The sequence below is a fragment of the Tachyglossus aculeatus genome, chromosome 21 (genome assembly GCF_015852505.1).
Source record: "Tachyglossus aculeatus isolate mTacAcu1 chromosome 21, mTacAcu1.pri, whole genome shotgun sequence".
NCBI lineage: Eukaryota > Metazoa > Chordata > Mammalia > Monotremata > Tachyglossidae > Tachyglossus > Tachyglossus aculeatus.
The window spans coordinates 62,828,848-62,851,213 of record NC_052086.1 but is presented as its reverse complement, the minus strand read 5'-3'; the positions used below and the strand labels follow the sequence as shown (position 1 = coordinate 62,851,213).

General features: G+C 45.6%; 1 protein-coding gene across 1 annotated transcript in view; it reads left to right on the top strand.

The window, feature by feature from the left end:
• The first annotated feature begins 4,932 nt into the window (after positions 1-4,932).
• Positions 4,933-22,366, top strand: part of LOC119942143 — a 65,928-nt gene continuing 48,494 nt past the window's right edge. Inside the window, exons 1-8 of the mRNA XM_038762797.1 lie at positions 4,933-5,133; positions 12,544-12,706; positions 13,794-13,943; positions 16,063-16,223; positions 16,566-16,739; positions 17,391-17,532; positions 18,506-18,693; positions 20,266-20,407. Coding sequence (XP_038618725.1) covers positions 4,933-5,133; positions 12,544-12,706; positions 13,794-13,943; positions 16,063-16,223; positions 16,566-16,739; positions 17,391-17,532; positions 18,506-18,693; positions 20,266-20,407 — 1,321 coding nt within the window. The remainder of the gene's footprint in view (positions 5,134-12,543; positions 12,707-13,793; positions 13,944-16,062; positions 16,224-16,565; positions 16,740-17,390; positions 17,533-18,505; positions 18,694-20,265; positions 20,408-22,366) is intronic.

Here is a 22,366-nt window from a genome sequence, read left to right as displayed (position 1 = left end):
ATGCCCCCAGCACTCGTGCATATCCTCAGAGTCGAATGCTACACCCTGCCTATAATTTATTTTAATTCTGTCTCTCCAACTGGATTGTCAACTACTGAGGGATCATGTCAATTTACTTTATCATACTCTCCCAAGTCCTTAGAACAGTGCTCTCAGTAAGTGCCCAATAAATGCCACTGATTGAGAACACCATTAATACACTTGAGTATCGAAAAGATATTTCCCATGGAGGGGATTTCAGTCTTCAGAAGCCAATAGACTCTTTGCTTTTCTGCAGCAGCTGAATCTATGCACAATGTTGTTAACTGTGGCTCAGGGTCTTTGCCTGGGGATAGGGTATGGCTGAGTAGAAAATGAAGGAACTGTAGAGAAACAGAGGCAGAGATGTCTTCCCAAGACACCAGTGCTTAGAACAGTGCTTGGCAGAGAGTACCATAATTATTATTATTATTATTATTACCAAAGCACTGTTGGGCATGTAATTCCAACTATCTGCTTGTGCTAAGGCCACCAAGCCATTTCACACAGGAATTGATATACTTCGGGTTGGACCTGTGACTGTATTGTCCTTTGGACTTCATCAGTGTGTGTGACCTGACTGGTGAAGAAATGTTCATTAGCTCAGCTGTGCAGCTAAGGGTACAAAATTTTCACTGTGGGTGTGGTGGTGAAAAGAGGCAGGAATTTTTAAGGAGGTTGGGAAGGAGCAGGCTTCAAAGAGCTACCCCACCAGAAAGCCAACACTTTGGGGTCTTTTCAACCTTGACTGGAAATCCATAGATCCAGTCAGAAACGTGGGATGAGCAAGTGTTGGACTCCAGCTCAGACAGCTGTGAGGATGATAGTGTCCATCACCCCTGAAGATTGGGCACCTATGCTTCTAGACCATTTCTGGTAAATTTTTCTGCTCATTGAACGCAATTTCCACAGTTTGTTGGGGATAACTGTGAATTAACAATGGGGGCTGACCATCAAGAGCCTAAAAACTAGTTTTGATGTGGACCATTATTATTATTAGTTATAATTATCATTATATTTGTTAGGCACTTACTATGTGTTAAGCAAGCACTGTTTTAAGTGTTCGGGTGGATAAAAGTTAATCTTGTTGGACACAGTCCCTGTTCCAAGTAGGGCTCACAGACTAAGAGGGAAAATGGGCATTCATCCCTATTTTACCGATGAGGGAACTGAGGCACAGAGAAGTTAAATGACACTCCCTCCTTCACAGCCTTATCAAAGGCACATCTCCTCCAAGAAGCCTTCCCTGACTAAGCCCTCCTTTTCACTTCTTCCACTCCCTTCTGCGTTGCCCTGACTAGCTCCCTTTATTATCCCGCTTCCCAGCCCCACAGCACTCATGAACATATCTGTAATTTATTTATTTATATTAATGTCTGTCTCCACCTCTAGATTGTAAGTTCACTGTGGGCAGGGAATGTGTTGGTTTATTGTGGGATTGTACTCTCCCAAGAGCTTAGTATAGTGCTCTGCACACAGTAAGCACTCAATAAATACAAATGACTGACATAGCGGGGAAGCAGCATGATCTAGTGGTTACAGCTCGAGACTGGCAGTCAGACGGTTCTAATTCAGCTCTACCACTCGTCTGTTGTGTGACCATGGCAAGGTGCTTGGCACCCTGTTGTTACTGAATTACAAGGAAGATTTGTCTTGTCCTGAGTTAATCCTGGCAGAGGGAATATTGGCTATTAAGGAAGTCCACCGAGGGGAATAAGCTCCTGTTAGGATATGGAGCATTTTGTGACAAACCTGTGAAATAATTTACTTTCTCACGTTTCCTGTTTCTTGACTTTTGTTTTGGTTCTGATCCTCTGCAGGTCACAGGGCAATCTGACAATATAGCCTTGGGAGCAAGACTACAAATCAGCAGCCTTCTGAGGGGCTGAGTCAGACTACCTTGAGGACAGTGAGGCCTTGACTAGATTGATCAATTACTCCACTATCTTGAGCTAGAGGTAGAGAGAATCAACTTGCTTAAGTGCATGGAAAAATCCAAACCCAAACCGAAGTCTCTTGATTCCTTTTCATGGGCTCTTCCTTCTAGGCCCATGGAATGCAAATTGCATTCTGCTTGAGTCCCAGAGGAAAAAATTTGGTAATAATAATAATGATACTTATTAAGTGTTTACACTGGGCTAAATACTGATAATCCAATAGAACACATGGGGCTCACAGTCTAAGTGGGAGGGAGAATAGGCACCTGTTTCATAGGTGAGGAAACTAAAGCCCAGGAAAGTTAAGTGACTTTTCTAAAATCACACAGCAAGCAGCTTCTTTTATCCACTGGGTAAACTGGACAATTGTCCAGGGCTCACTACCATCAGGAGGCCCTCACTATTGTCCACTGTGGTTATCAAATAGCCACCTCCACCTCAAAGCTTCCAGCTAAAATTAGCCCTGGCTATGCCAACGAAGGGAGAGACTGTACATTCTAGGAGACTTGCTCCCTTTATTTATCCCCCTCCCAGCTCCATAGCACTTATGGACATAGCTGTAATTGTATTTATATTAATGTCTCTCTGCCCCTCTAGACTTTAAGCTCATTGTGGACAGGAAATGTGTGTTAGATTGTTGTACTGTACTCTCACAAGTGCTTAGTACAGTGCTCTGCACACATTAAATGATCAATAAAGACGATTAACAGATTGACTGGCTGAAGGGGGAGGAGGAGGCAAGCTTTGGCTGGGGCAGGATGTGGGGGGGTGGGGGGGTGGTGTTTCCACGTTCTCTCTGTCCAGGGCCCACCAGAGCCTGAAATTGGCCTCTGGGCCATGACAAAAAAAATAGACTCATCAACCTATTTGGCAACCATTCATCCTATCCCGACTAGACTACTGCATCATCCTCCTCTCTGATCTCCCATCCTCCTGTCTCTCCCCACTTCAGTCTATACTCCATGCTGCTACCTGGATCATCTTTGTGCAGAAACGCTCTGGGCATGTTACTCCCCTCCTCAAAAATCTCCAGTGGCTACCAGTCAACCTATGCATCAAGCAAAAACTCCTCACTCTCGGCTTCAAGGCTCTCCATCACCTCGCCCCCTCCTACCTCACCTTCCTTCTCTCCTTCTACAGCCCAGCCTGCACCATCCACTCCTCTGCCACTAATCTCCTCACTGTGCCTTGTTCTCACCTGTCCCGCCATCAACCCCTGGCCCACATCCTCCCCCTGGCCTGGAATGCCCTCCCTCCACACATCCACCAAGCTAGCTCTCTTCCTCCCTTCAAAGCCCTACTGAGAGCTCACCTCCTCCATGGGGCCTTCCCAGACTGAGCTCCCTCCTTCCTCTCCCCCTCCCCATCCCCCTGCCATACCTCCTTCCCCTCCCCACAGCACCTGTATATATGTTTTTACAGATTTATTACTCTATTTTACTTGTACATATTTACTATTCTATTTATTTTATTTTGTTAATATGTTTTGTTTTGTTGTCTGTCTCCCCCTTCTAGATTGTGAGCCCGTGTTGGGTAGGGACCATCTCTATATGTTGCCAACTTGTACTTCCCAAGTGCTTAGTACAGTGCTCTGCACACAGTAAGCGCTCAATAAATAAGATTGAATGAATGAATGAACCACTGCTCCAGATTGTCTGTCTCTCTGCCAGGTCAGTGCCTGATAAGCCTTCACACCGCCGATGAAGTAGTTCTTCTTGTATGTGAATGTGACTAAAAGGATTGATGTTAATCGATCGTGGCTGCCACCTCCTCCAGAAGGCCTTCCCAGACTGAGCCCCCTTTTTCTTCTCATCCTCCCCATCCCCCCTGCCCTACCTCCTTCCCCTCCCCACAGCACCTGTACATATGTTTGTTCAGATTTATTACTCTATTTTGCTTGTACAAATTTACTATTCTGTTAATGATGTGCATCTAGCTTTATTTCTATTTATTCTGATGACTTGACACCTGTCCACATGCTTTGTTTTGTTGTCTGTCTCCCCCTTCTAGACTGTGAGCCCGTTGTTGGGTAGGGACCGTCTCTATATGTTGCCAACTTGTACTTCCCAAGCGTTTAGTACAGTGCTCTGCACACAGTAAGCACTCAATAAATATGATTGAATGAATGAATAAATGAATGACCATCCAATTGGGTGGAGGAAGCTGTCACTTTAGCACCCAGTCTGTCACCAACCCTTGCTCAAGAAGGGCCTTTTCCAGCAGCCTGATGCTTGCACCTACCTGGGCACTTTATCTCTGCAGAGCATTTTCTAGTCAAGAAATACTTTGACTAAGTCAGAAATGTAAAACATATCCCCCTCCGGTTATTCTCTATGTTTCTAAGAGAGTATACAAAGTTTCTCTTAGAATCAGTACCGTGATTCTGTTTCACCGGTTTCAACTTAAACCTCCTTTCTGGCCATTGAAATCCATGATTTTTAGGGTTGTGATCCCTAGCAATCTGCCTGGCAATCCCATCCAAAGCCTTCTCTTGGTATCTTTCAGACTGAATCAACCCTTCTACCTTTTGACAGGTTGGAAACTTCCATCTTTGAGACTCTTTTTTTAAATCCTCTTGCATTAAGTTTCAATCTGACTCAAATTCTGAATTCTGCAAAGATTGGATTTCATTTCTGGGTGGCACTTTCCCGGACAGCTAAAGAAACAAACAAATGTAAGAGGAGCTCCAGTTTGATCATGCCAACACAATCCTTATTTGTGAACTGGAAAAGGCACAATGGGCCAGATTCCAAACCAGCATAAGCAAACAGCTAACTAAATCCCAGTGGCTCTGAACGAGTTAAGTGCGCTTCCAACCAAGATGAGGATGTTTGAGGATGCTCGTATAAAGGCAACACTGGGGCATTCCAGATGCCCAGGTATAAGCCCTTAGGCGCTTAGTACAGTGCTCTGCATACAGTAAGCGCTCAATAAATACGATTGAGTGAATGACCGCTAGAAGCTAGATCTGGAGAAGATGGCAGTGGTAAAGGTTTTGCTGCACAGCCTCAATGCCTCTTTTCTGTTTTATGGGGTAATAGTGGGGCTGGTCATCATTTACATTTTAACTTCATCCAAAAGGCAAAGGGGCAAGCTGCCCCCTGGGCCCCCTCCTCTGCCAATCATCGGTAACCTGAATCTGGTGGATCTGAACAAGATGTATCAGTCTCTGATGGAGGTAGGTTACTCTTTTCAGTACTGTTTTAAAGTGGCAGCTTGTGGGGGAGGGATCACAACCCTAAAAATCATGGATTTCAACGGCCAGAAAGGAGGTCTAAGTTAAAACCGGTGAAACGGAATCATGGTACTGAATGGTTCTTCAGTGTCTCTCCCTGTTTCCAGGCAGCCTAAACCTAACCATCCCCAGGAACAGAAGGGAGTCTAGAGTATTCTAAAACATTTTGGAGAATCCCCAATTGTTCCCAGGAATGTGATCTTATGTTTTCCAGCCCTTATTATCAGGATATCTTCCTTCTCTCCAGTTGAAATTCCTCCTGCGGCAATGCAGGTCCTTTTTCTCTTGTTCTGCACTACTGGAAATGAAGAACATCTGCTTACCACATCCTTTTTGTACACTAACCCTCTCAACCTCCTGGTCTCCTGACTAAATTACTCCTGGAGACTATTGGAAAGAAATCCATTTTTACAGTCAGGACTCATACAATAACCATTGACCTGGAATAGGTTCAACCTGATCTGTGATAGGTAGGGGTTCTGAAAATCTGGTCTACCTGAGGCTCTTCTGAGTCAGGATTCCCAGGTCTGAAAAGCTCTGCCCTAGGTAAGGGTCACCTGGTATTCTGCATAGACAAGCCAACACATTTCTCCCATAAAAGCCAGGATGAAATAGGGAAATAAACAAGATGAGTTGTGGGTTTCCCAGGTGTCCTAAAGAACTGGGCCAGTGGAGGGAATGACAATATTAACTTGATAATGTAAACTCGGCCTCGACTCATCACCAGGCTTGAAGAAAGTGCGGACCCTGCGGCAGAGGTTAATCTTCTCACTTCTAGGGTAAGTCTTTGGTCTGGGTGAGAAAGATGGCTCTTCCATTTTCCCAGAGCGAGTGCTAGTGAAACACCAGCTGGTATTTATTTATATGCTTTTTTCCTTGGTGGTAATGAATTTCTATTTCTACTGATTCGACTGAATGTTTTAATTCCAAACCACAATCTGAATCCTCCCCTCACATGATTATTTTAGACTAAAAAAAATGAGTAATAAGTGTCATTGGCATGATTTCCAGATATATTAAATCATGGCTGACTTCAAGATTTTGCAAGAGAGACAGTGCAAAGCTGCTGGACTTGTTCTGCATTGGTTGAAATGACTTGACCGCTCACTAGTTTTTTCAACCTGTAGCACATGCCAGATTTGCAATCTCATCTGTGATCTCAAATGCAGTTTGGATCTTAAGGTGCTTTTGCCCATACCAACCCTGAGTCAATGCAAAGCCAAGAAATCCAAGGCATGGTGGTATGGAGAAGGAATGAATGCAAATTGCCTTTGCAGCTTGAATTGAAGAGTTTAAAATTCTGCCTGAGAGAAACCCCTCCCAACTAGACATTCTACCATTGATCAACAAACTTGGCCAATTTTCCTGGATGACAATGTTCGTATTCCCTTCTGATCAGAAGTGCAATTTTTCAGTACAATGTAAGACCTTACTAGGGTTGTTTGGAGGGGATGGCTCACTTACCTTTTAGTGTGTGAGTGCAGTTTCCTTGAATGGCTGAGCAATTCACTGCTGGTGTCCCAAATTTGCTGTCCAAACCCAGGGCAGCTGAGTTCATCCACATTTCTTCATCATCCTCATCATCAATGGTATTTATTGAGTACTTACAAAGTGCAAAGCACTGTACTAAGGCCCTGGGAGAATACAACAGAGTTAGCAGACATGTTCCCTGCCCACAGTGAGTTTACATTTCTTTAGGTGTCACTCCCTGAAAATCCCAAAGAATACTTCAGTAGCCCCATCTGGTTGCAGTGAGTGAAAATGAAGGTGAAAGCCATTTTATTCTGAGGGTTTCCAGATGTCTGTGGATTTTGGTCATTAAATACTTTGCCACCAACCATCTTCTTGGAAGGGACAGACAATAGAAAACATGGGCAATTCATTTGAGCCACAATTACCCAATGAGCACATGTTTTTAAAATCACTAGCCCAGAGTACAGTTTTCATATAATGAGAAAATGTAGTTATTCTCTGAGGATTGTAGCCAGTTATGAGTGCTTTTAAGATCTCAAGGACTGTGGGGCCATGACAAGCTTTCCAACCTTTCTTTCCAGCCTGTCTCAATCTTAGTAGTTCTCAGGTTTGGCAAGGACATTACTGCCAGTGAGATTTTCACCCTTTGAGTGGGCACTGGTGAAATGGTGGATTCATGCACCTGTGAACCTGAAAAGTCTGCCGTTCATTGTGCTGTTCCTCATCTCAGTAGTGGCCCCCAGCTAAATGGAGGCATTTGAAGGGGAAGAGGATCTGACAGGTGCCCGTATTCAGTTTCTGACCTTGCCTTGGATGCTGAACATCTCTCAGTTAAAATCATTTGAATAGACAAAAGATGATTTTCCCTGCCCCTTCCCCACTCACTCTTCTTTGAACCTTGTAGAACCTTGGGGATTTAGTGAGCAAAGCAGATGGCTTGGACACAGCAAAGTGTTTTGCATACTGAATATTAGCCCAGAGTTCCACCTAATGGCACCTTTTCAGGGCCCTGGGCAAAGGGAAACAAGAATTGCCCAGTTGGAAATGATGAATAGCCCACAGAAAGAACTAGTTATGTTGTAGCAATTACAGGACAATTCAGTTGGGAAGCACCATGGCATAGTAGATAGAGCACAGCTCTAGGAGTCAGAAGGTCATGAGTTCTAACTCCGGCCCCACCACTTGTCTATGTGACCTTGGACAAATCACTTAACTTCTCTGTGTCTCAGTCACCTCTTCTGTAAAATGGGGATTGAGATTGTGAGCCCCACGAGGGACAAGGGACTGTGTCCAACCCAATCTGCTTGTATCCATCCCAGTGCTTAGTACAGTACCTAGCACATAGTAAGTGCTTAACAAAGACCATAATAATTGCTATTATAAACAGGAGATAAAACATGTTATGATAACTCTGCTGTCAGAACCCACTATATCCGAAGGCTTTTCGAGCAGCCTGTCCTAATGGAAAGAGAATGAGCCTGGAAGTCAAGGACGCTATGTTCTAATCCTCGCTCTGCCACTTGCCTGCTAGGTGACCTTGGGTAAGTCACTTAGCTTCTCTTTGCCTCAGTTTCCTCATCTGTAAAATGGAGTTTCATTATTTACTCTCCCTACATCATAGACTATGAGCTACACATAAAACAGGGACTGCGTCCATTCTGATTGCCTTCTATCTACTGCAGGACTTGGTAAATAGTAAGTGCTTTATAAATATTACTATTATCAATCAATCAATCAATCAATCAATCGTATTTATTGAGCGCTTACTATGTGCAGAGCACTGTACTAAGTGCTTGGGAAGTACAAATTGGCATCACATAGAGACAGTCCCTACCCAACAGTGGGCTCACAGTCTAAAAGGGGGAGACAGAGAACAGAACCAAACATACCAACAAAATAAAATAAGTAGGATAGAAATGTACAAGTAAAATAAATAAATAAATAAATAAATAGAGTAATAAATATGTACAACCATATATACATATATACAGGTGCTGTGGGGAAGGGAAGGAGGTAAGACGGGGGGATGGAGAGGGGGACGAGGGGAGAGGAAAGAAGGGGCTCAGTCTGGGAAGGCCTCCTGGAGGAGGTGAGCTCTCAGCAGGGCCTTGAAGGGAGGAAGAGAGCTAGCTTGGCGGATGGGCAGAGGGAGGGCATTCCAGGCCCGGGGGATGACGTGGGCCGGGGGTCGATGGCGGGACAGGCGAGAGCGAGGTACAGTGAGGAGATTAGTGGTGGAGGAGCGGAGGGTGAGGGCTGGGCAGTAGAAGGAGAGAAGGAAGGTGAGGTAGGAGGGGGCGAGGTGATGGAGAGCCTTGAAGCCCAGGGTGAGGAGTTTCTGCTTGATGCGCAGATTGATCGGTAGCCATTGGAGGTTTTTGAGGAGGGGAGTAATATGTCCAGAGCGTTTCTGGATAAAGATAATCCGGGCAGCAGCATGAAGTATGGATTGAAGTGGAGAGAGACACGAGGATGGGAGATCAGAGAGAAGGCTAGTGCAGTAGTCCAGACGGGATAGGATGAGAGCTTGAATGAGCAGGGTAGCAGTTTGGATGGAGAGGAAAGGGCGGATCTTGGCAATGTTGCGGAGCTGAGACCGGCAGGTTTTGGTGACGGCTTGGATGTGAGGGGTGAATGAGAGAGCGGAGTCGAGGATGACACCGAGGTTGCGGGCTTGTGAGACGGGAAGGATGGTAGTGCCGTCAACAGAGATGGGAAAGTTAGGGAGAGGACAAGGTTTGGGAGGGAAGACAAGGAGCTCAGTCTTCGACATGTTGAGCTTTAGGTGGCGGGCGGACATCCAGATGGAGATGTCCTGAAGGCAGGAGGAGATGCGAGCCTGGAGGGAGGGGGAGAGAGCAGGGGCAGAGATGTAGATCTGGGTGTCATCAGCGTAGAGATGATAGTTGAAGCCGTGGGAGCGAATGAGGTCACCAAGGGAGTGAGTGTAGATTGAGAACAGAAGGGGACCAAGCACTGAACCTTGGGGAACCCCCACAGTAAGAGGATGGGAGGGGGAGGAGGAGCCTGCAAAAGAGACTGAGAAAGAACGACCGGAGAGATAAGAGGAGAACCAGGAGAGGACGGAGTCAGTGAAGCCAAGGTCAGATAACGTGTTGAGGAGAAGGGGGTGGTCCACAGTGTCAAAGGCAGCTGAGAGGTCGAGGAGGATTAGGACAGAGTATGAGCCGTTGGATTTGGCAAGCAGGAGGTCATTGGTGACCTTTGAGAGCGCAGTTTCCGTGGAATGAAGGGGACGGAAGCCAGACTGGAGGGGGTCGAGGAGAGAGTTGTTGTTGAGGAATTCTAGGCAGCGCGTGTAGACAACTCGTTCAAGGAGTTTGGAAAGGAATGGTAGGAGGGATATGGGACGATAACTAGAAGGTGAGGTGGGGTCAAGAGAGGGTTTTTTTAGGATGGGAGAGACATGGGCATGTTTGAAGGCAGAGGGGAAGGAACCAGTGGAGAGTGAGCGGTTGAAGATGGAAGTTAAGGAGGGGAGAAGGGATGGAGCGAGAGATTTCATAAGATGAGAGGGAATGGGGTCAGAAGCACAGGTGGCCGGAGTAGCACTTGAGAGGAGGGAGGAGAGTTCCTCTGAGGATACTGCTGGGAAGGATGGGAGAGTAGCAGAGAGTGTTGAGAGCCGGGGGGTTGGAGAAAGGGGGGAAGAGACTTTGGGGAGGTCGGACCTGATGGATTGAATTTTGTTAATGAAGTAGGAGGCCAGATCGTTGGGGGTGAGGGAAGGAGGAGGGGGAGGAACCGGGGGCCTGAGAAGGGAGTTGAATGTACGGAAGAGCTGGCGGGGGTGATGGGCATGGGTGTCAATAAGGGAGGAGAAATAGTTTTGTCTGGCAGAAGAGAGGGCTGAGTTAAGGCAGGAAAGGATAAACTTGAAGTGAACGAGGTTGGCATGGTGTTTAGACTTTCGCCAGCAGCGTTCAGCAGCTCGAGCATAAGAGCGAAGGAGGCGGACAGTGGCAGTGATCCAGGGCTGTGGGTTAGTGGTGCGAGAGCGGCGAAGGGAAAGGGGAGCGAGCGAGTCTAGCTGAGTAGAAAGGGTAGAGTTGAGAGCAGTAATCTGATCATCAAGACTGGGTAGAGAGGAGAGGGCGGCGAGGTGGGGTGTGAGGCGCTCCGAAAGATGGGTGGGGTCCAGAGAGCGGAGATCTCTGTGAGGGAGTAAAACTGATTTACAGGGGAAAGGAGTGTGAGTGAGGAGGCAGGTGAGAAGATTATGATCAGAGAGAGGGATCACAGAGTTGGTGAGGGTGGACACAGTGCAGCGGTAGGAGATGATGAGGTCGAGGGTATGACCAAGTTGGTGAGTGGGTGAGGTGGGGTGGAGGAAGAGGTTGGCAGCGTCAAGGAGAGATAGAAGGCGGGCGGCAGAGGAGTCGTTAGGGATATCCATGTGGATATTGAAGTCTCCGAGGATCAGAGTGGGCATGGAGAAGGAGAGAAGGAATGTGAGGAAGGGGTCAAAGTCATTAAAGAAGTTGGAAGTGGGGCCGGGAGGGCGGTAGATGACGGCTACAAGAATCTGGAGGGGGTGGTAGAGGCGAATAATGTGGGCTTCAAAGGAAGGGAAGGAAAGGGAAGGGGGAGGAGGGATAGTGCGAAAGCGACATTGGGGGGCGAGAAGGAAACCGACACCTCCTCCTTTTCCGGTGAGTCTGGGGGAGTGGGAGAAGAAGAGGCCTGCACTGCAGAGAGCAGCAGAAGAGACCGTGTCGTCCGACGACAGCCATGTTTCAGTTAGGGCGAGGAGGAGTAGAGAACTGGAAAGGAAAAGGTCCAGGATGAAAGGAATCTTACTTAAAACGGAGCGGGGGTTCCAGAGGCCACACTTGGCATCAGCTGTCGAGGGTGGGGAGGGAGGGGGAAGGGTGCGAGGGGTGGGGAGGGTTTGGATTGGGATGAGTTGGCGGGGGCCTGGGCGGGGAGAGTGGGAAGGGGGGTGGTGATGGGAAAGGAGAACTGGGATGGGGTGGGGACGGGGAGAAGGGGAGGAGGGGGGCCGGGAGGGAGAAGCGGAGGACCTGCGCTGGTACAGAGGAATCCTTGGTAGGGGTTGAGGGGGAGCGGTCTTGGTGGGTGAGAGGGAGGGAAACAGCTGGGTGGGAGAGGGGAAGGGGAAGGTGAGGAATGGGAATGGCAGTTGGGAGCAAGGGAACTGATAGTTCATGGTGAGGTCAGCAGGGCGAGTGACAGTACCGCGGGGGGTTAACAATTGAGATGCAGAAGCAATAAAACAGTAACAATGATAAAAGTAGGCGATGGCATCACAGGGTGTAGTTGAGCAATCAATATGCTATGGCAATAATAGAATTGGCAGACAATGATGCCACAGAGAGCAGATACAAACTATTAAGAGCTGGAGTAGGGTGGGCCAGTTAAGGGGGGTCAGGGAGCAGAGATACCTGGGGAGGGGAGCGAACAGTCAACTAGCATGGGAGGGCTGAGGAGGTGTGAATGAGGTTGTCGTTAATGTAACATGTAACATGGTGCTAACATGGTGCTAACAAGGTGCTAACAAGGGCTTTTTACCTGGGGGCGGGAGGAGAGTCAGTCAGGACCGGACCAGGAAGGTGGGGGGGGGATGAGGGGCACTTTACGGAAGGCCTCCTAAGTGGGGGGGTGGAAGCAGGGGGGGTGTCCGTGGGGGCGCTGAGATGGTGGGAGGGTGGGCGGCCGGGCCTCTCGGGAACAGAGTCCCGGGCGTCAATGGCGGCGCTCTGAATTATTCAGTCTGTTTTGTTCAAGATCTCAGAGCTGATTTTTGGGGGAGATGAATGTAAGGAGAAGGGAAGGACATATAGTTTTGAGTCATTATAGCTCCTTTTTACTAAGCCCTTTCTGCTCTCCACGTTCCAGCTGTCAGAGGACTACGGCAGCATGTTCACTCTTCATCTTGGACCCAGGAAGGTTGTGGTCCTTGCAGGCTATGACGCAATCAAGGATGCTCTTTTTAACAACAGTGAAGCATTTGGAGACAGACCAGAAGTCCCAATATTTCAGAAGATTTCAGGTGGACATGGTAATTTGAGTTTCTATTCTCTTTCCTATTAGAGCCTCTTTAGAAGCACAAAGCGCTTTCTGTTATGCGAGTTAGTAATGGTATTTATTTGGCATCTACTGAGCATAATGCACTGTATAAAGTGTCAGGGAATTGCAACATGAGGCATGTTATCTGCCCCCAAGGAGCTCACATTTGTTTGGTTGTTTCTGGTGTAATTGAGAAATAGCTTGGCCTAGTGGAAAGAGCATGGGCCTGGGAATCAGAGGATCTGGATTCTAATCCTGTCTCTGCCAAATGCTTGCTTACCCTCTAATGGAGGAGTTTACGTTCTTAAGTGTGCTAAGTGCTCTACATGAATTTTCATTTGATATTTCCCACTCAGTCACTGACAAGCCATATGGTGGTGGGTTTGTCCCTCCCTGGACCTGTCTGTCAGTCTCATTTGTGCCTACCAGAATAAGAGTGGGCTAGTTTTCTTTGAGCCATTTGATGCCATTTTTGGAAACTGCAAGGAATTTCACTTGTCATAATAGCCTCCTCTTCCCCCCACCAAGAAAATTCCTTATACTCTGACCAGTGGATAAGGTGGAAGTTATTTACTTTGGAATTAGCATTTAATTGATTTGCATTCTGATTTTTCATTCTCACCTGCTGATTGGGAACAGGCTGACGTTGCAAAACTCTGAATGTAAGTAACAGACTTACCTTATTACAAATTTATTTTAAAATGTTTGGGCCATAAAGGCAGAAGGTAGAAGATCAAAAATCCACAAGAATAAAAATCTACATTTAGGGAGTTCAACAACATTATGCAATGGGAAAACCACAGAGTAACCATTAATTAATGGGAATTCACAGGAGAGAGGATAGGTGGTCTGCCTCTGTCTTTTGTCTCTTCCTTTATCATGGCTACATGAAGCTCTGGTCTTTCTGCTGTTATTTATACATATTACAAACAAACAACATTCAGAACTTGAATTAGGTGCTCCAAACACTTCAACACAAAACTCTAAACTCCACTTACTGCTCAGTCCTAATCTTCTCCTCCTAATCTTCTCCTGTCGATCTTTCATTCTCATCTTTGCTTGGTTGTACTTTTGGCTAGGTATTGGTTTTAGCAACGGAGACACGTGGAAAGTGATGCGAAGATTTGCCTTGAGCACACTACGAGATTTCGGAATGGGAAAGAAATCCATAGAAGCCAAGATTCAGGAGGAGCTAAATTTCCTTGTCAAGTATTTTCAATCACATCAAGGTATGTAGCTGGGGCATTTTATGATGAAGTATTAATGAAGCATTTTACACGGAGAGTTAAACTTGTCCATCAGCATGGATCTACCAGCTCAGGGCTCAAAAGAAATGTGTTACAGTCTAAAAGAAATCGCTGGATGTCAATAAAAGTATTAATAAAAATGGAAAGAAATGTACTTCTTCAGGGTACCAAATGCTCAAGGCATTCAATGTATTATTATTATTATTATTAATATCAGTACTACTACTGTTATGATTCTTATGTCATTTGTTAAATGTGTACTATGTGTCAAGCACTGTTTTTAAGTTCTAGGGTAGACATGAGAATCAGATTGGACAAAGTCCTGCTTCCACATGGGCCTCACAATCTTAGTAAGGGGGGAACAGGCATTCAATCCCCATTCTACAGTTGAGGAAATGAGGAAACTGAGGCATGGGCAAGTTAAGTGACTTGCCCAAGGCTACATATGTACTATTCCTTGTACATATTTACTATTCTATTTATTTTGTTAATGATGTGCATCTAGCTTTAATTCTATTTGTTCTGACAATTTGACACTTGTCCACATGTTTTGTTTTGTTGTCTGTCTCCCCCTTCTAGACTATGAGCCTGCTGTTGGTTAGCCAGGGAGCATGGCTCAGTGGAAAGAGCCCGGGCTTTGGAGTCAGAGGTCATGGGTTCAAATCCCAACTCCACCACTTGTCAGCTGTGTGACTTTGGGCAAGTCACTTAGCTTCTCTGTGCCTCAGTTACCTCATCGGTAAAATGGGGATTAAGACTGTGAGCCCCATGTGGGACAACCTGATCACCTCGTAACCTCCTCAGCCCTTAGAACAGTGCTTTGCATATAGTAAGCGCTTAATTAATGCCATTATTATTATTATTAGGGACCATCTCTATATGTTGACAACTTGTATTCCCCAAGTGCTTAGTACAGTGCTCTGCACACAGTAAGTGTTCAATAAATACGATTGAATGAATGAACAGGCAATTGGCAGAGCTAGAATTAGAACTCAGGTCCTCTGACTACAGACTGTGCTCTTTCCACTAGGCCATACATGGACTGAATATGTACATAAACTTTGAGTCCGGTAAGGGTCGGTGACAGACTGGCCTGATCATTTTGTATCTACCCTAGCACTTAGTATAGAGCTTGGCATATGTTAAGTGCTTCACCAATACCACCATTATAATTATTTTATTATTATCTGCCCAAGGCCCACCAGCCAAGGGAACCCTCCTTTGATCAATACCACCATGCATCCCATGTTCCAACTGAAAAGAACCCAGATAATGTTGGCGAGGGAAAGGTTTGCAAAGTGCTGGGCATGGGTGCTCCAGGGAAGGGGCTCGGATTAATTAAGGTATTTGTTAAGCGCTTAACATGTGCCAAGCACTGTACTAAGTGCTGGGGTAGATACAAGGTAGACAGGCTGGACACAGTCCCTGTCCCACATGGGCTTCACAGTCTAAGTAGGAAGGAGAACAGGAGAAATAAGAAACAGAGAGGATAAAAGATTTGACCAAGGTCACACAGCAAGCATTTGGAAGAGCCAGGATTGGCTCATAGTCTAAGCAGGAGGGACAGCTGGAGAAGTGAGGGATGGAGAAGTTAAGTGACTTGCCCAAGGTCACACAGCAAGTATTTGGCAGAGTCAGGATTAGAACCCAGGTCCTATGATTCCCAGGCCCATGCCCTTTCCACTAGGCCATGATGCTTCTCAACTTCAGAAGAAACAACCAAACTAAAGGTAAATGACCACGGTTCCAAAGAGAATCCTTTAGATTCTCTTCTTTTAGGCTGGCCTTCAGCCTAGGGTCATCTTCTAACCACTTTCTATGGTCCTTTTGGAACATCCTGGACCTGGCCCCAGAGTTCATCTGTTTTGGGGTTGAAACAATCAAGATCTAAAATTTCCAGGCCCTGAACAAGGGGCAGAGTAGAGAAACACCTCAGTGAGAATAACTCACTCTACCCCTCTTTTTTATACCAGGCTCATTTAATCACCTTCACCTGAACCAATCAAGGATCCATGTCGTCCATGTCTTTTGTGAGTTGTTGCTCTTTTTTTCTTCCAGAAATAATGATGCTCTTTATTTCTTTTAATTGCTTGGAATACAGGTAAACCCTTTGACACAAAGATTATACTGAATAATGCTGTGTCCAACATCATCTGCTCCATCCTTTTTGGAGAAAGGTTTGAATACGATGACCCTGAATTTCTACATTTGTTACAACTGCTAAGCGACAATACAAAACTGATGGGTTCCTCTATGGTGCAGGTAACTTTCTGGAACATTCTTTCCTTTCAATTTGGTTCACTTAGCATGGGATTAGTGTGACTGTAGCCTCTCCCATTTTGAACTAAACTGAAATTCTATTTCATATGCCACATCATATGCTTACCTAACCCTGGAGTCCCACCTTGAAGAGAATGCCTAGAGATGAATTCCCCCTCATGCCCACCCCACACTTCGGAGAACATAAAATGTTACCCAAGCACAAATTCAATAATCAGGTCGCACTCCGTTATTCCATGTGGCAATTTGTGTATTCTAATCATTTAGTCTATGTTCAGTGGTGTACTTCTAATTCCAACAGCTCTTTTTATTTGATTTTCCTAGTTATATAATTTCTACCCATTTTTCGGATTTCTGATTGGAGCTCACAAGACTGTGGTACGAAATGTTCAGGAGATCATCAGCTTTATCCAAAAGCTGTTTAAAGAGCATATTCTGAATTTTAGTCCAAATCACCTAACTGGTTTTGTGGATGCTTTTTTGCTGAAGCAGCAGCAGGTACAAACAAATCTTTCTAATTTTTGGCTGGGAAATGGAAAACAATTCATGAATATTTCACTAAAATGTGTAATAATAATAATAATAAAACATTTATTAAGGGCTTTTCATGTGCCAATAGCTGGATTAGATTCAAGGTTACGAGATCAGATGCAAGCCCTGTCCCACGTGTAGCTCGCCATCTATTTTATCTCCATTTTACAGTTGAAGACATTGAGACCCAGGGATGTTAAGTAGCTTGTCCGTGGTCACACAACAAGCCAAGGGTTAGAAGTGGGACTTAAATCCAGGTCACCTGACTCAAAGGCTTGTGCTCTTTCCACTAGGCCACACTTACTGCCTGTCTTTATCCTTCCCTTACTCAGATTAAAAACTCTAATTCCTGTAGTATTTTCTTAGAAGACACTATTTTCTATCCCTTTAAGCATGTTCATTTGCTCTTTCTAGCCCCACTTTGGTTTCTTCACCCCCATTTTACACTGCAGTGACACAAACTGGACATAATTGCCACAGAAATTTCTGGCCCATTTTGTTTTCCCACAACCACACCCATCAGAGATTCCCACATGGGGCAGCCACACTGAATGTAATTTGGTGGAACAATTTCCAGAAAAATCTGATGAATGGGAATCTCATTTTGTGATATGGTAGGAATCAAAAAATCCCCAGACAGAATTCCACAACAAAAACCTGCTCTTCTCCACCCTGGACCTCTTTGGTGCTGGAACCGAGACAACCTCAACCACCCTTCGCTGGGGTCTTCTTCTGATGATGAAATATCCAGAGATTCAGAGTAAGAATAATTTCTTTTTTATTTAACTCCTGTTCACCACTTACGGGCAGAAGTTGACACACACCTTCAGTAAGAACACTGGGTGATCATAAGATCATAAGAAATGGTGTAACTTGGGCCTTACCGATGGATGGTCTGTTCAGTTTGGTACATGAACTCTTCTAAAACACGGGATCGTGATCTTGATGAAACCCACATTAAGGAAAACTCATGTTATAGAACACATGCTCTAACGTACCTCATCCACATGTGCACAGCCATTTCTTCTGATACCACATCTTGCCCTAATTATTGTAAGAGAATTCCTTACTGCTCTTACACCATCCTACCCAAAATGACTAGTGAAAACACATGTTATTGAAGAACCAGCTGTATCATGTACCCTGCATCAGCAACAGGACGCTTGAAAGGACAGGATGCCTTATTGCCCTTCTTGAACCAGGGCCTTCGGGTTAGAGACGCACCATCTAAAGTTTCTAATTTACTAGATCAGAGCTAGTAGCTCCTAGTTAGAGCTGCATTTGATGTGAGCCCCCTTTTAGACTGTGAGCCCACTGTTGGGTAGGGACTGTCTCTATTACGTTGCCAACTTGTACTTCCCAAGCACTTAGTACAGTACTCTGCACACAGTAAGCGCTCAATAAATATGATTGATGATGATGATGACGATGATTTCAAGACAAAACTTTTGTTCCCAATGTCTATCTACAATAGAAGCCTCAAGATGTTTTTCTGGGCACTAAATTATTAAAACTGTCTTAATAGGAAAATTTTTCAGAGAGAAATGGAAATTTATGGGAGCTATACTCTGGACCTGAAAATATGAACATAAACCATTTTTTAAGTAAATTTTTCCACATACTGTTTTGGTGATTAACTTTACATCCCATTTTTCCAATGCTGTAGAAGACAGTTAATAAGATTCATAGTTTGTATAGCACCTTGAAACGAAATCTTGGGTGACTTTTTCAAGGAAAAGTCCATGAAGAAATAGATAAAGTCGTTGCACTGGGACAAGTCCCCCGTGTGGAGGATCGGAAAAAAATGCCATTTACAGATGCGGTGATTCACGAGTTGCAGAGGTTTGCCGATATTGTTCCGATGGGTGTGTCCCGCAGCCCCATTAAGGATATCCATTTCAGAGGCTATGTCATCCCTAAGGTATGTGTCTTAAATCAAGAATTCCTTGATAATTGATGTTGGAAACATGGGAACTCAGCCCACAGAAAACAGACTTTCAGCCCTGTACTGCCACCTGGCTCAACCTGGGTCTTACATGTGAGACAAAATTCCTCACCATTGGCTTTAAAGCACTCTACCACTTTGGCCCCTCCTACCTCACTTCACTTCTGTCCTTCTACGACCCAGCCCACACACTTTGCTCCTCTAGTGTTAGCCTTCTCACTGTGCCTCGATCTCACCTGTCTTGATGTCGACCCCTAGTTCATGTCCTGTCTCTGGCCTGGAATGCTCTCCCTCCTCAAATCTGAAAACAACCACTCTCCCTCGCTTCAAAGCCTTATTGAAGACATATCTCCTCCAAGAGGTCTTCCCAGACTAAGCTTCACTTTTCCTCATCTCCCATTCCCTTCTGCATCACTTTTGACTTGCTCCCTTTGCTCTTCCCTCCCCCCCAGGCCCACAGCACTTATGTACATATTTGTAATATTTTTATTTGTATCGATGTCTCCCTCCCCCAATCTAGATCACAAGCCCATTGTGGGCAGGGAATGTGACTATTTATTTCTAGATTGTACTCTCCCAAGCGCTTAGTACAGTGCTCTGCATGCAGTTAGCATTCAATAAATATGATTGAATGAATGAATGAGGCGCACTAGCCTAATAGGATTATTCATGGGGAGTTAGGGTGGGTTTTGTTTGAAAGCACCTGTGAAGGAATAACTTAGGCTCTGACCTCACTTTTCAGGCAATTCCCAATAGCAGAACCCAAATTTACCCTTTCACTTCCTCTTTTTTGTGGAGGAGGATGCAGTGAAGTCATGGTTGCCATTATATGAACTTGTTCTGACAGGTGTGCAACTGAAACCTGGTTGTAGGCGTCCGAGAACATAGCTTCTGGAGCTCATGGGTTTTTTGGCTGCTCCATCTGGATGGGAAACATGGCTTCCAAGTGATAGGGGGGAGGTGGGGCAGGCCGTGCGGGAGTGCGGGGGGTTACTTCCTCAGGATCAGCAGACTTGGCCAAGGGATTGTGCTGGGACAGAAAGTGAGGAAGACAAATATTCATGCATGTGAAAGCTTCCCTAAATCAAGGTTTCTTCAAATAAAATGGCAAATAATTTCTAATCTTATATACATATCCTTATACTTGGTTGGTTCCCCTTATCTGTAATATATAAGGATTTTAGATTGTAGGCTCCTTGAGAGCAGGGATAGTGTCGACCCAGTCTATTACACTCTCTCAAATGCTTATTACATTGTTCTATAAATAGAAAGTGGTTAATAAATACCACTGCTTGACTGACTGACGATAGAGCAGAGAAGCTAAGTGGCAGAAAGGCTGTAATGTACTGGTGTCACTTCCCTTGGTAATACCAACCACGGGTTGGTATTAATCTGCACAATGGGCTCTGATGTGTGATTTGCTCTCCGGGTAATTGTTTGGCTGAGTGCCACTTCCCTTGGCTTGTTTTCTTAGAGGAATTCTAGGCCATACACCACTCCATCATCCCATAACTGTCTCACCTGTCATTCTCTTTCTTCTCCTTCCAGGGGATGGAGGTGATCCCCTTGCTGAGCTCAGTGTTTTGTGATCCATCTCACTGGGAGACACCATATCAGTTTAACCCTTCTCATTTCCTGGATGCTGCTGGAAATTTTGTCAAAAAAGATGCCTTTATTCCTTTCGGCCTAGGTAAATGAAGAGGAGATTCCTCATGTGCTTGTACTGATGGCAAAGGTTTGGAGGGGAGCCTTTAAAGAAAACAATGAACCAGACAGAGTGGGCTAACCCTTCCTCACCACTCTGACTCCACACTTAGTCTATCCAGCATGTGGACTGGACTCAGGAAGTGGCTCATTCTAGAGATAAACTGAATCAAAATGGAAAGAGATGTGCCAGATTGGCTAGAGTCCAACAGCCATTGTTTTCTTTAGATTAAAGGTTGGGGAAGCCAAAACATTTGACTTGGGCTGGGGCTAGGTGTCATCCCAATCCAAGGGTTTGGGAAATTGGCCCTGCCAGCCTCTCCCTGGCCAAGGCCAGCACCTCAAGTGGGCAAGTGGGCCTCAGGAGAAGTGTTGAGAAGAATGCTGGAAGTGTCCCCAGAATAGGGGAGCAAAGTGGAGTGGCTTCCTGGGACCCTGATCATATGCAAACATAAGCAATGCCATTTCTGGGCCAGACACAGCCTGGGATTCTGTCTGACTCAGTGACATTAGGAGGCCTAGAGACAGAGAGTGACAGTCACCCTTCTTGACATCCATCTGTCTTCTGGGTGGAGGTTTCTGGGCTTTGAAGTCCACTGGAAGTGGTACTAAGGAAACTCTAGGGAACTGTGCCACTGACCCAGGGCTCTCTTCTGCTCAGGTTACCTCCAGGAGTAGCAAGGGTATGGACAGGGGCCCTGGGAGAAGTTGGGGAGGGTGTCCAGAGTTTCCTTGGAACCACTTTTGGTTTACTTCCAGGTTGGTGGCCTCACCTGGATTTCCAGAATATGAGGTATGCCAAGGGGAGAAAGGGTTGGAGAGGCTGAGACAGAAATAGAGTGAGGAACAGAGAGAGAGAGACAGAGAGACAGAGAGAAAAAGCGACAGAAAGTGGGGACAGAAAAAAATTAAAAGAGAGGGAAGGACAAGCAGGGGAGATAAAAAGGAGATAATCATGGAGAGAGGAGAGGGGATGGACAGAGGGGAAAGAAACAGGGGAGACTCAGCCAACCTCCTCTAACGATAATAAAAATAATGGTATTTGTTAAGCACTTACTATGTGCCAAGTGCCTGGCTGGATACATGATATTAAAGTTGGACACAATCCATGTCATAAATGGGGCTCACAGTCTAAGTAGGAATCCCAATTTTACAGATGAAGAAACTGAGGCGGAGAAAAATTATTTGCCCAAGGTCACATAGCAGGCGAGAGGTGGGGCCACTATTAGAACCCAGATCCTCTGATTCTCAGGCTCTTTCCACTAGGCCATAATAATAATGATGGTGTTTGTTAAGCACTTACTATGTGCCAAGCACTGTTCTAAGTGCTGGGATACATAGAAGATAATCAGATTATCCCATGTGGGGCTCTAGTCTTAATCCCCATTTTACAGATGAGGTAACTGAGGCACAGAAAAGTTAAGCAACTTGTCCCAAATCACACAGCTGACAAGTGGTGAAGCCGGGATTAGAACCCATGATCTCTGACTCCCAAGCCTATGTTCTTTCCACTAAGCCACACTGCTTCTCCTTACTGCTATTCCCACCACTAAGAGGGATGGATGCTCCAGCACAAATGGTGATAGAAGATGCAGCAAAGGCAGCAGTGGTCAGCAGGAACCAGCTGACCGGCTCTTCTTGAGCTGTGCATTAGAGTCTCCCGCGTGACTGAAAACATGCCATTGGAGCCATGCTAGAAACTCCAAATAAATAAGATCAGGCCTGCCGAGGCAGCGGCAGCTGATCTTGCCCCCTCCACTGAGGGGAAAGATGAGGATGAATTTGGGCAGTCTCACCACTGTTCTTCCTCCTCACTACTGCCCCGTCACAGCTCCTGGAGCTGTGGGTTCCCTCCTGACATCCTGGTCAAAAGCAGTACCTCAATGGGTTCCTCCAGACCCCGCATAAAGCAGGACTCTCCCACCCAAACTGGGACATCTGCTGT